At 41.3% G+C, this 14,612-nt stretch overlaps 1 protein-coding gene across 7 annotated transcripts in view; it reads left to right on the top strand.

Moving 5' to 3' along the window:
* STXBP5 (syntaxin binding protein 5) overlaps positions 1-14,612 on the top strand; it is a 174,179-nt gene that overhangs the window by 59,392 nt on the left and 100,175 nt on the right. For all 7 annotated transcript variants that reach the window (XM_034765460.1, XM_034765459.1, XM_034765465.1 and 4 more), the window contains exons 5-7: positions 3,443-3,577; positions 5,640-5,703; positions 10,963-11,046. In XM_034765460.1, the coding sequence (XP_034621351.1) occupies positions 3,443-3,577; positions 5,640-5,703; positions 10,963-11,046 (283 nt within the window). The remainder of the gene's footprint in view (positions 1-3,442; positions 3,578-5,639; positions 5,704-10,962; positions 11,047-14,612) is intronic.

Raw genomic sequence — 14,612 nt, 5'->3', positions numbered from 1 at the left:
CTCTGACCCAAAAGTTGGGAAATGCCAGAATTGTTTCTGTTCAATCTTACTTTAACCTACTTTGTGTCTGTATTCATTGTGATAATTATATTTAACTGCTGGATCACATACTAACTTCCACAGAAACCTCCCAGTCTTATTCAATGCACAGAATGGATTCAACCTATGTACATTTTTTAATGAGACAGGGCTATGTGGGCTATGTGGTGCTGTAGGTATGAAAATGAAAGTTTTCTTATGTCTCCAGATCCTGATGATGAAAATTATTTGTATTGCTGTAGTGCCTAGGGTCCTTAGTAATATACCAGAACCCCATTGTGATAGGCACTGTACAGACCACAAGAAAAGACAACTCCTCTCAAGGGGTGTACAATCTAAATACAAGACAATAGATGGGGGGAGTAAAAGTCAACAGTGAGACAATATTGATCACGTGATAGGCAGTGGTCTCAGCACATCAACAGCCTAACTGTTGCCCAACTTTTTTGTGGGCATCACGGCAAAGGAGAGTTTCATGTTTGTCTAGCTGTAGTGACTTTAATGAAAATAACAAGAACACAAAATAACAGAAATGAGATAAATGAAATGCTTATTTACAAGCTACATGAAACCCAACTTCGTTCTTGAGTTCAGACTGTATTAACTTTAGCCTGCCAAGTGAAGTTTTTTTTTTAAACTCTGGAACATAGAATATTTCAAACCTGAGACTTTCCACAACCTCTCTGACTTCTGCAGAGGCCAGAGTGATCCCTGGACCGCCCAAGCAGCTGGCTCCGGGACACCCACACTGGACAACGCTGGAGTGGCCCTGCAGCCGGGCGCACTGGCCGCTGTTCGGGTGGCCGTGGGCAATGGTCCCTGAGTGGGCGGCCGGAGCAGCCCCAGCCCCCAGCAGCAGCAATCTCTGGGCAGACAGAGCAGATGGTGGGCAATGGTCCCTTACGGGTCAGCCAGAGCAGCTGCAGTCCACAGCCCCAGGCAGCAGTCCCAAGCAGTTGGTACCCCCCTCCTCCACACACACAAGATATTTAGACACAGGTATTCTAGTATTGTGACAGACCCAGACCAATGGGGTACAGGAGACTGGTAGAGGGCAAATATACTGGTCACTGGATGAGTAGTTTTCTGTTCCCTGAGTGACCAGAGCAGGGACTGCACTAGAGTAATCAGGAACCTGCTAGAACCAGTTAAGGCAGGCAGGCTAATTAGGACACCTGGAGCCAATTAAGAAGAAGCTGCTAGAATCAATTAAGGCAGGCTAATCAGGGCACCTGGGTTTTAAAAGGAGCTCACTTCAGTTTGTGGTGCGAGTGTGAGGAGCTGGGAGCAAGAGGCGCAAGGAGTTGAGAGTGAGAGGCTGTGCTGCTGGAGGACTGAGGAGCACAAGCGTTATCAGACACCAGGAAGAAGGTCCTGTGGTGAGAATAAGGAAGGTGTTTGGAGGATGCCATGGGGAAGTAGCCCAGTGAGTTGTAGGTGTCGTGCAGCTGTTACAGGAGGCACTATAGACAGCTGCAGTCCACAGGGCCCTGGGCTGGAACCCGGAGTAGAGGACGGGCCCGGGTTCCCCCCAAACCTCCCAATTGACCTGGACTGTGGGTTCTTCTAGAGGGGAAGGTCTCTGGGCTGTTCCCCAACCCACATGGTGAATCTCTGAGGCAAGAAAATCCACCAATAAGCGCAGGACCCACCAAGACAGTATGTAACGGACAGGTCACGGCCATCAATTTTTGTTTATTGCTGTGACTTTTTACTAAAAATACCTGTGACTAAAACATAACCTTACTTCTAGGTGAAGTAACCACATAATCCCTACACTTATTATAGCACCCTGCATCTTAGAGGCCTACCCATTGAAGGTGTTAGTGAGTGAAACTATATTAACTGCCCTTTGTGTAGACCACATAGAAAGGCCATCTTTCTTTAGGAAGGAAATACTGCAGTGGAGGTATGTTGTGGTTATCATTCTATTAGATTAACAGCTCAAATAAAAGCAGACTGAGTGTAAGTCTTGTAAGGGTTTTAGAGTGTATATTACATTATAACGCCAGTTCTCAAACCCACCAAAAATAAATAGTGTCATTAAAAGGGAAGGACAAGGTTGCAATGAAGCTCAATTTTACTTTATTGTAGAAGATGATTGGGAAATTTCTCTCACAAGGGCATTTGTTTATTAGGGTGTCATAGTATAGGATTAACAGATATTAAGGCCTATAGAAACTTACAGCACGGTAAATTCACATGACTGGATGATGTGTATCTTTGAGTCCAAAGAACCTAAAGTGCAAGATTCTGCTGACAGTTTTGTTTAGACAAGTAGTATTGGGGAATGGGAAGGGCTAGACACTTTGCCCACAGGGTGTCAGAGCTATTTATTGACTGCAAAGGAAGGGTAACTCTAGGAAATCTTGGATTCCATTCCAGACTGTGAAGAAATGTGAACTCAAATGAACACAAATGTGAACTCAAATGGTCCCTCTTAAAGCCTGACACTTTTTGCCTTGTCCTCTCCAAGCTCTCCCTATCCCAGGCCTTCCGATTCAATTTCCCTTGCCCTAATCCCATTCTTCTTGCCTATCCAGTCTGTCTTCACTCCTCATGCTTCTCATCCCAGTCTCCCTGCCCAAAGCAAGTTCTAGGCCAAAACTCTGTTTTCTCATACTTGTTGTCTCTTATAAAGCAGCTTTGTGCAGGTATAAGTGACCATTAGCTTTTTCCCATGTTTATGTAGGTCTTTGAGACAGAAATACAGGAGCCAGAGGAAAAAAATATGGTTGTAAAACTCTGACGTTCAGCTGCGAAGTACTGGAGCAACTTCAGTGCCTAAAACTATTTTTAAATAACTTTTCTTGAAATTTGTTATAATTCAATATTGCATTATTTTAAATATTTTTGGAAGAAAAACTTTTGGTATAATATTAAAATTACTTGTCACAATTTATATTTATTGTATTTGATTTATTAACCTAGTGTCTCTTGAAACCAATATATAAAACAGAAGGCAACATCTAAAATGCATTGGGTCCTTGAAACTGGAAAAAAGTAGTAATATGGTGAGATTAATTTTAAAAAGCAGTTGGAAACTCAGCGTACAATTAGAATATCTTAAAATAAATCCCAAATAAGATATTCAAATTTTAAATGAAGATTTATCATTTGTTCCAAGGTTAACCTTCACACTTGCAATTTTTGTTTGTTATAGACAGGTTTAACTACATCATAATTTCTGAAGCATGTTCTTTTATGTAGGAATTACACCAGGTCTCTGAAGTTTAAAATTTCATATGGCTGAGTGATCTATAAATACAAATAAAATATGATAAAGATAAAATATTTCTCTCTTCCTGGATTGGGTTTTCTGATATTGGGCTTTAACAAAGTATTTGTAGGATTTATAAACAATCTTCCTAATTACTTTTTTTGAATGCATTGTATCTTGCAGGATAACATTTTGCCATCTGCCTTTCCAAAGTAAATGGCTATATGTGGGTACCGAAAGAGGAAACATTCACATTGTCAATGTGGAGTCCTTTACACTCTCAGGCTATGTCATCATGTGGAATAAAGCCATTGAACTGTGAGTCTGGTTAAGTATTGCCTAGCTGAAAACAATTTTTTTTGTCCCAGATACCATTGTTAATTATAGAAATGTCATTTGTGTTAAATAACAAATTTAAATAGAATCTGAAACATATACATTTGTTCTGGTCTAAAATTATTTTCTACATGAGTGTTGGGACAAAAAAACCTTAAATCTTTTATGTGATGTGAGAAGCATCCCCAGGATAGGTATGTAGATCATGTTGAAGTACAGTATGGATTTCATTGGTCTGATTTCTTCAATTTGGAGTACATAATTTTATTTTATAGTTCTTAGTCTGGCAGCTGCAGTTTCACTTAATAGGAGAGTAGTCTTAAAGTACAGTACAATTCACTTTGTATGTAAATCTCCCTGAATTATCTACAGTGCTTAGAGTTTTCTATATTATATCCTCACTTGCATGTTCCTAGAACAGGGATTCTCAAACTTCATTGCACCGCGACCCACTTCTGACAACAAAAATTACTACACAACCCCAGGGGGTGGGGACTGAAGCCTGAATCTGCCTGATTCCCAACCAGTTTTTTGGTATTCAAGGATTTGACTACAGGATTGTACTGTTCAAAAAGTGTTAATTTATCTCATCCAGATGACTTTGTCTGGTAGCTTTTGTTGTAGTCCAATGTTAGATGGCATATCGTAATGGTAATTTTAATTAAAGGTTTCTGGGGCTTTTTTTAGTTCAGATCTTTTATGGAACAGCCATTGCAACAGAACATTTATTGTAACTTTAACTTAGGGACACAACTTTTGGACCCATGCATGCACTTTGTCAAAAATGCCGTTGTTTAAATGGCATTTTTGAATGCAATGAGCTGCAGGAGGGCCCATAGACAATAAAACTCATTAGTCATTAACTGTACAATTCAGCAGGATTATTTTTGTGCTCACAATACATTTTTGGGCTTAAATAATATTAGTTAAAATAAGTAAATTCAGTTTTATTGATCCTGAAATATTTCTTTCATTACTGAACTAACAGTTGTCACATACTAAGTATAGCTAGGAATAAAACACTTATCTGAAATTGTCTTTAATAAATGATCCCGATGCTTAGGTTGAACTGAAAGGAACAGATGATGATAGTGTATTGACAGAAATGGAAAAGAAATCCAAAAATAAACTGGTGTTTAGCCAGTGCTTCAGTATAGTGCAGAGCAATTCATATTTGTAAATTATTTTCAAAGCTTTCTTATTTGATAATTAATTGATGGATTAAAAATGGAGCATGCAATACCCTGATTCACACAAATGTATATCTATGGGCCTTTCAGTTAATGTGTAAAGTTTTTTTCAATAATAAAATGCAAACTATTACCCAAAAAATGAGATGTGGCTGGGGCTAATGATTTGTGAGGATGCAGAGTCCTACATTCTCTGCCACTTTGTGATTTAGCAGCTAATAAATTAGTTAGTGGTAGTATACACTTTTGCGCATTGTTTACACATACTGAATGATCAACATTAAGACTACTTTTCTACTATGGGATAAAATAATAAAGGCTGCTGTATCACTGCTTCTCAATTAAAAAAATCAAAATACAGGTAAATAAAATAAACATAACATAGTAACAGATTCACTGTAGTTGCAGCAATTGCAATATTTAGTTGTTCACAACATTTTTATCAGTGGCCTGGAAGAAAACATAAAATCATCACTGGTAGAGTTTGTAGATGACACAAAAACTGGGGCAATGGTAAATAATGAAGAGGACAGGTCACTGATTTAGATCAATATGGGTTGTTTGGTAACCTGGATGCAAGCAAGCAATATACAGTATGCCTAACTGTAAATGTATACATATAGGAACAAAGAATGTAGGGGACCCTCACTTGGAAAGCAGTGACTGTAAAAGATTTGGTAGTCATGGTGGATAATCAGCTGAGCATGAGCTTCCAGTGTGACGCTGTGGCCAAAAGAGCTAATATGAACCTGGGATGCATAAACAGGATCTCATCTCAATAGGAACTAGTTGTAATATATTCTGGGGGAAAAATGTGTTTCTTTTATTTAAGATGGAAACATTTTCCCCTTCAGGTCATCCAAATCTCATCCAGGACCTGTTGTCCATATTAGTGACAATCCAATGGATGAAGGAAAGGTATGTTGAATTTGAAAATTGTATGAATAAAAAAAATCTCAAAGAGCAAGATTGAATGATGTGAAAGTGTATTTATTTATCTTTTTTAAAAAGAAAGAAACCAAAGACAACCCGATATAAGTGCCATGCATTTTGCAGAAGTACTCAATAAATGAGGAAAAACTCATGATGGAAAGGATATAGCAAGGATATCCAGGGCTAGGCGAAGCCCAAAAGTATTGAGACAGGCATAGTAAAATGGCTTGAAGGGTTTGATCAGATGAGCTGTTTGGGCTAAATGAAGTGAGTGTGTGTGCTGAAGCAAGGATGAAAGCAGAGATAGGAGAAAGGTTAGTTGTGAAGATCCTAGAAGGTATAAATGAGGAAGGAGCTTACTGTGGTGGGCAATAGGGAGATAGTGAAAGAAATGGAGCGGCTGAAAACAGTCAGAGGCAAAATAGATAAACTTTAGCATGTGCTTTTTAGGGCTCTTGTCATCAGTGACTGCATGATTTTATAAAATGTTTAGTGGATTTGGCCACTAAAAGCAGGTGGTGCCTTTGGATAATTCAGGTAACACATGTCCGTCCATTCATTCAGTAAACCCACCCTCCCCATGCCATAGTTACAGTGCAGAGTCATTGGGTAACTTTGTGTTTGTCTTCCTCCTTACTGATCAGTGATTCTCACCTCCTGCTGTCCTCGACAAAGTTTCTCCTTGCAGGGCTTCCTTTCTTTGCAGAATTAGGTAGTGCTGTGCTTTTTGGTAGCAGCCAGAAAGGGAGTGTGACAATTCTGCTACCACTAGAGTACCGAAGATTGAGTCATCTTGTGTGCACCTATAGAGGGGAAAAGAAAGTAAGAGGGACAGAGAATGGAGGAATATGTGAGAGAGAGAGAGGCACCTTTCTATATATGTGTATATATATGTGTATATATATGTTCAGAACACCAGAGCTATCTGGAGGGAAGAGGGAAAGGGTTACAATAGCAGCTGTAAATTTAGTTACGCAATCTATGGAAGATATAAATTTATTCTGAAAGAAGTGGAGAGCATTCCTTTCAAGATATATTTCAATATCTGCTTCTTTCTAATCACTAATATAGTTTTGCAAGATAAGCTTGGGGAGAAGTTTGACTCTCTGTATAGAACCTGAAATGGTAGATTACTGATTTTTTTTTTTTTAAACTAATTTTTTTAACTGGAATTCCCTGCTCTATCTTGCAACGTTAAAGTTAATGATTAATGAATTAATTCACTCTGAAGTGGTTCTGATAGATTAGAGGGGGCAGTAGTAAGTGGTGCCTCGAGAGAGAGAGCTCATCTGTGTGGGGTGAATTCCTACAAAACAAAAGACCATCACAAATCTCACCACCTTCTGCTCCCAGGGAAAGGTGTACTACTTTGACCTTGCAAATTTTTTTTTTCAGCCTTCTGCATCAAACATGTAGAAGTGTGTCCATTTAAAAAACTTTTCCCCAAAATAAAACCCTCTGAAAATGCTGCAGAGCATACACAAATATACCTCCTGGGGAGAAGATGAGAAAGAGAGAACAAACCACACATGACAGATATGTATTCTGCGACATGGCTAATTATGGAAGACCTACCTATAAAGAGATTTACATTTCTACCATATTCAGGACCTGTCTATACAGAGCAAGCTACCATGCTTAAGAAAAGTTTGCATGTATTTGTGGTAGAATTGGTTGTTTGGGAGGGAACTTTACTTTAAAAGTGAGCAAAGTGGTTGGCTTAACAGTCCTTCAAACTTAATTTTGAGAAAATGCATGCTGACCAGACAGAAGCAGGAATCAAGAAAAATCATTCAGCACGATACAAATTTTATTAAAATTATCTATTTTCTATTGCATAAAATCACTGTTAGTTAATGGAATAAATCAAAAAACAATTGGCAGTTAAATAATCCTTCCTGTATTAGCTAAGGCCATTGTACCCCAAAATATAAGGAAAAATATTGTCTTCATCACAGTATTAATGTACACATGTTTAATTATGAAACTTTGGGTTGAACATGGTTTGGTGATGATGTAATACTCAGTTTGTTATTAAATGTGAATATTTTGTAATTACAGAAATTTGCATGGTGCAATAGACATTTGATAGTCCAAGAGTTTCCTTTTGAGACCATGTACCTGCTGTTTAATAGTTTTAGAACTTTGTTGTGGAGTGTCGTGTGGCAAGTGCGCCTCTTCCCCTTGTGGGGTGGGGCGGGGTAGTTACTTCCCCACAGTTGCATCCTTAAGATCACCCTTTGTCTTGGGGTGGTGAGGAATAATAGTTAAAGTCAATATAGAATCATAGAATATCAGGGTTAGAAGGGACCTCAGGAGGTCATCTAGTCCAACCGCCTGCTCAAAGCAGGACCAATCACCAATGAAATAATCCCCGCCAAGGCTCTGTCAAGCCTGACCTTAAAAACCTCTAAGGAAGGAGATTCCACCACTTCCCTAGGTAACCTGTTCCAGTGCTTCACCACCCTCCTAATGGAAAAAGTTTTTCCTAATAGCCAACCTAAACCTCCGCCACTACAACTTGAGACTATTACTCCTTGTTCTGTCATCTGCTACCACTGAGAACAGTCTAGATCCATCCTCTTTGGAACCCCCTTTCAGGTAGTTGAAAGCAGCTATCAAATCCCCCCACATTCTTCTCTTCTGCAGACTAAATAATCCCAGTTCCCTCAGCCTCTCCTCATAAGTCATGTGCTCCAGCCCCCTAATCATTTTTGTTGCCCTCTGCTGGACTCTTTCCAATTTTCCCACATCCTTCCTGTAGTGTGGGGCCCAAAACTGGACACAGTACTCCAGATGAGGCCTCACCAATGTTGAATAGAGGGGAATGATCACGTCCCTTGATCTGCTGGCAATACCCCTACTTATACAACCCAAAATGCCGTTAGCCTTCTTGGCAACAAGGGCACACTGTCGACTCATATCCAGCTTCTCGTCCACTGTAACCCCTAGGTCCTTTTCTGCAGAACTGCTGCCTAGCCATTCGGTCCCTAGTCTGTAACAGTGCATGGGATTCTTCCGTCCTAAGTGCAGGACTCTGCACTGGTCCTTGTTGAACCTCATCAGATTTCTTTTGGCCTAATCGTCTAATTTGTTTAGGTCCCTCTGTATCCTATCCCTGCCCTCCAATGTATCTACCACTCCTCCCAGTTTAGTGTCATCTGCAAACTTGCTGAGGGTGCAGTCTACACCATCTTCTAGATCATTAATGAAGATATTGAACAAAACTGACCCTTGGGGCACTCCGCTTGATACCGGCTGCTAACTAGATATGGAGCTATTGATCACTACCCATTGAGCCCAATGATCTAACCAGCTTTCTATCCACCTTATAGTCCATTTATCCAGCCCATACTTCTTTAATTTGCTGGCAAGAATACTGTGGGAGATCATATCAAAAGCTTTGCTAAAGTCAAAGGATAACACTGCTTTCCCCTCATCCACAGAGCCCGTTATCTCGTTATAGAAGGCAATTAGGTTAGTCAGGCATGACTTGCCCTTGGTGAATCCATGCTGACTGTTCCTGATCATTTTCCTCTCCTCTAAGTGCTTCAGAATTGATTCCTTGAGGACCTGCTCCATGATTTTTCCAGGGACTGAGGTGAGGCTGACTGGCCTGTAGTTCCCCGAATCCTCCTCCTTCCCTTTTTTAAAGATGGGCACTACATTAGCCTTTTTCCAGTCATCCAGGACCTCCCTCGATCGCCATGAGTTTTCAAAGATAATGGCCAATGGCTCTACAATCACATCTGCCAACTCCTTTAGCACCGTTGGAAGCAGCACATCTGGCTCCATGGACTTGTACTTGTCCAGCTTTTCTAAATAGTCTGGGACCACTTCTTTCTCCACAGAGGGCTGGTCACCTCCTCCCCATGCTTTGCTACCCAGTGCAGCAGTCTGGGAGCTGACCTTGTTCGTGAAGACAGAGGCAAAAAAAGCATTGAGTACATTAGCTTTTTCTACATCCTGTGTCACTAGGTTGCCTCCCTGACTCAGTAAGGGGCCCACACTTTCCTTGACTTTCTTCTTGTTGCTAACATACTTGAAGAAACCCTTCTTGTTACTCTTAACATCTCTTCCTAGCTGCAACTCCAAGTGTGATTTTGGCCTTCCTGATTTCACTCCTGCATGCCTGAGCAATATTTTTATTTGTCAGCTCTCCTCTCAAGGTTATATGGCCCAATGGCCAGAGTCAGGGTGACGGCCCCTTCCCACAGGGCTGTGGGGCCCAATTGCCCAAATCAAAATGGTTTTCTGATTCGGCCAGGGTGTATTGCCTAGTGATCAGAGTCAGTGTGGCCACCTGGCTCAGCAAGGCAGTATGGCCTAGCGGCAAGAATGAGTAGGGCTGCCCTATCTCAGGGCTGCATGGCTCAATGGACAAAATCAATAGGGCCGCCCCTCTCAGGGCCATGTGGCCTAGTGGTCAGAGTCAGGGTGGCAAGAGTCAGTATGGCTGCCCCCTCTCTCAAGTTTGCATGGCCCAATGACCAAAGTGAGTCGAACTGCCCACTTCAGTAGTGCTGTAAGGCCTAGTGGACAGAGTCAGCATGACCTCCGATTTCAGAAGGGCTGTATTGCCTAGCAGTCAGATTCAGTAGGGCTGCCCTTTCTCAGGATTGTTTGGCCTAGTAGCCAGAATCAGTATAGCTGTCCCTTCTGTGGGGTTGCATGACCTAGTGGCAAATATGCTTGCCACCGAGTCAGCAGGGATTCTGCCTGTAATACTCTGACTCCACTCAGCACCATAACTGGTCTCCCTGAGCTAGTTCCTGATACTGGGGTCCCAACATCTTCATGGGCTCTGGGCTCCTCAGTCAGGGTGGCTCTCAACAGCTCCGCCACTCCTTGGGCATTCTCTGGAGCCTCAGCGTCCCTGGCTCCTGATGTCTGAGACTTCTGCGGTTCCTGAACTGGAGCTTGCAGCGTGCGTTCTCTCTCTTTGCGGTCTGCACTGAATGAGCTGAGCTGAGCTGCTCCCTTTTATACCTATTCTCTAGCTAGAGCATGCCCAGCAGGGCTGGGGGTGCATGGGCTCCTTGGCCCAGAGAGTGACGTTAACCCTCATGGTATCAGTGCGGGGCAAGTGTGCCCCATCACATGGAGGATTCCTTGTCACATGTAGGAATAAAGATACAAGAGGGTGGATCTAATGTTACTGCAGTACCTACTTCATAGAACAAGAATTACAGGTATTTCAAGTAACTTTCCTTCTTTCAACGTTCTTTACTCTGATTATTGCAGCTCCTGATTGGCTATGAGTCTGGAACAGTAGTATTATGGGACCTCAAGTCAAAGAAGGCAGATTACAGATACACACATGATGAGGTAATGACATTATTCTTCAGTTGACTGATTTCCAGTTGTGTTGCAATGTGGGTTTTTTTTGTTTTTCCTATTTTGATTTAGTCATTAAATATTGGAAATGGTTGAACAATGATGTTTAGAAGTGAATACTGTATTCCTCATAATTGTTTAATACCTGTGTAAGTGAATCTTACGGTCTATTCCTTTTTTTTTTTTTTTACTCTCTTGCAGTGATTTGGTAAATACAACTCATATGTTTAAAATGCTTAAAATATTTTCAGTTTCTCTAAATTTCCTGCAACTGAAAATTTGTGTTTAGAAAAATAGGGAAAAAGCCTATAACCCATAATTCTGTGCAGCTGTGAAAATTTAAATATATAAAAACAACTTACAAATAATAATCTATTGTTATCTAAAATAAAATCCTTGTTAATCAATAGTTAATGGGCCAATTCCAACAAAGATGGCACAGGGGTATGAAGTACTCTTTTTCCTGTGTCAGCTAAAGCCATTATACTCCAGGCCACAAAGGAGTGTTTTTCTTCCATTCTCTGCTGTGGTTTGTGTCAGGGAGACTGTTTCAATATCCTTTATTTCTTCACAAAAATTAAGTCAATGGAATCTTGTGAAGGGAGGTGCTGATTTTGTGCAGTTTAACGCCATCCTGGCAATGCTTACTTTTTGGACTATGCCTCGCATTTTTATGTCTGCATAGGACCCATGCAGCCCCCATTCAGGTGGAGTTGTGACTGGTTTGCACAACCTGGTTGTGTAATTTTGGCCACCAGAGCCTGCCAACACAGTTTGTACTGATATAAGCAGGCAGGAAACTTGTTCCATTGTATGTCTCTTGCACGTATCAGTAAGTGTAAAGCAACAGTCTTACATCTATCTCATGTTTAACTAAAAAGAGAAAAGCAGTGACAAATATTTATAGTTCTCAGATTTTCTTCTCCCAGATTCATTAGAAGGGCCAGGCTGCAGGTGGAGTTCAGCTACTGCCTGCCTCTCATGTTATGTCTATACTGCAATTGGGAGGTGTGATTGCAGCATAGGTAGACATATGTAGGCTAGCTTTGATCTAACTATATCTGGCTTTGAACTAAAGCTAGTTTGAGTAATAATAGCAATGAAACCACAGCAGCACAGCTCATCCTCTCAAGTATGCAGCCAGGGTTTGTGGCAAGCAAGGCTGTCACATTTTTATTGCTATTGTTACTTCAGGTAGCTTTGACCTAGTTAGATCTAGCTAGCTTGGCTATGTCTACACAAGCTGCAATCATACCTTCCAGTTGCAGTGTAGACATGCTCTCAAGACTGCTGGGATGTACCATGGGGAAGCTAGGGTAATGCTTCTCCTAAGATGCACTTCTGGTTTGGAGATGGGAGTTGTGTCCGGCAACAGATGGAGAAGCAAATCTGTCTTGGTCTTTGTCTCTCTCACAGTCCTACTTGGCTATAGAAAAGTGGGGGGCTCATTTGGATCTCCACCTGAGATACTTTTCAGGTTGGGAAGGAGGCCTGGCCAGATTGAGTTGCTTTTTCATCTGCAAGCTCCCATCTCCCATATAACACAGTGCTTCACATATTGTAAACACTGTAAATCAGTCCTGTGAGGGACTGTAGTTGATATTGAAATATTTATCCTATTTCATAGATGAGAAAACTGAAAGTGCTAAAATAAATTAGTCAAATTTACATGTGAATCTAAAATTTACATTCTAACAGGCTTACTCATTTAAAATCACAGTATAAATCTGTAGGCATAAAAATATAATTCTACTCTTCATATTTTTCATGTAAGAAAATCATGAAATAGAGAGAATTAAAGGTTTAAATTTACACTTTCACAATCTTTTTGTTTTGTCTCTATTTTCTATACTGTGCATTACCACAAAGTAGAGAGGGACAGAAAAAATTGAAGACTGGCAAAGCTAAGTTGCTCAGGCTTCGGCTTCAGTCCCAGGTGGCAGGGCTCGTGATGCTGGGCTTCAGCCCTGTACAGCGTCTTCGGCTTTTTTTTCCTGGGCCCCTGCAAGACTAACTCTGGCCCTGGTTGGCAGACTCCCTGAAAACTGCTCCCTTCCTTCCCACCCCGTCCCCCCCCCCCCAGGGACCCCGGACTCCTGGTTGAGAGCCATTGATCTAGTTAATACTGCAGGCTAAAAACAGTCCAGAATGCAGTTACTTATGCACTGGGAGGGCCAGTGTATTAATTGCTTTGGAGGGAACTGTGATGCAATGGGTGTTTAAGATCTCTCTTCTACCATCAGGAACTTGTAGGAAAGGCCCTTTTGTGGGTTAGGGTTGGGAGCAATCTAAATCTGCAGGATAAAAAATCAGAAAATCACTGTAGTCTCTAGCCTTTTTTAGTTTAAATTAAGTGTAAAATATTTCCTTACTCTGCAGACTCTCATTCCAATAATTTTATGCAGACGAGTGTAAACGTAATAACAGCTGAAGTACTATAACGAGTATTAGCTTAGATAATAGATTAGATCCTGAAGTTCGGTATAGCGTTGCCCAGAGATGTCCATGTAGTAAAAAAGAAGAGCGTGGCTTTTAGGGTAGACTGTCTAACAATGACTTTTTTTGGGGGGAAATATTTTAAAATGACTGAACAAAAGTATTCTAGATCTTGGATCTACCTCAGCTGGGGGGATGAGGAGGTGATATCTATATGACCTCTTGAGGTCCCTTCCATTTGAATTAGGCTTCCTGTGATCTCTCTACCCAAAGGAATGTCAAAGCTTCCCAGAGCTTTGAAAGGAGAGGGGTGCATGCCTACATAGCTAGATGCAGGGCAGCTGAGTTCATTAGCCACCGCCTCCCTCCCTGGCTCTGCACAGCACAGCAGTCCCCTCTTACCTCCCTGCTCCACCCACAGCAGCAGCCTGCCTGCCACTGTGTTCCTAGTACCAGGAAGAGCAGGAGGATTCCACCTCAATGATTTTCTCTTTGCTGCCAGATGCTCAGCTGTCAGAACTTCCCGGAGCTTTGAAAGGGGAGGGGCGCATGCCTGCAGGGCAGCTGAGTTCAAAACAGTGAGCAGAGCGGTCAGTGCGGGCATTGTGGAATACTGGGGGAGACCAGTTCTGGCAATAAAACGAACGGCAACGTCTACAATGATGCTTTGTTGCTTTAACTTTGCCACAAAAAGCTTTATGCCTCTCATCGAGGTTGTTTTATTTTGTTGGCTAAACAGCAGTGTTTGGCCACCAAAAGTAACTTCTGTAGTGTGTACACCTCCACGTGTTTTGTCGGTAAAAGCTGCCTTTTGCTGCCAAAACTGTGTAGTGTAGACAAAGCTTAAGCATTCCAGTTGACAGTGAGAAGTAGAGAACAGAATACTTAGCATTTAGGACACTAAGTTTGTCCTAGTAGTTTGAAAGTAGTCATTGAGCAAAATTGTTTAGGGGATGTCGAGTCAGTTATTCCGTCCTCTGCACTACCAATTTTTACTTTGGAGGCAGTGAGGATGATAGCGCAGGTTTCTGCAGGCAGAAATGAAATAAGATTTTATGGATTCCTTTCATTTAACAGCAAAGATACCTGAAATCTGCCAATATAATCTTTGCTTTTACATT

This window comes from Trachemys scripta, chromosome 3 (assembly GCF_013100865.1).
Source record: "Trachemys scripta elegans isolate TJP31775 chromosome 3, CAS_Tse_1.0, whole genome shotgun sequence".
NCBI lineage: Eukaryota > Metazoa > Chordata > Testudines > Emydidae > Trachemys > Trachemys scripta.
The sequence above is the reverse complement of the archived record's forward strand: the minus strand, read 5'-3'. Positions and strand labels throughout refer to the sequence as shown.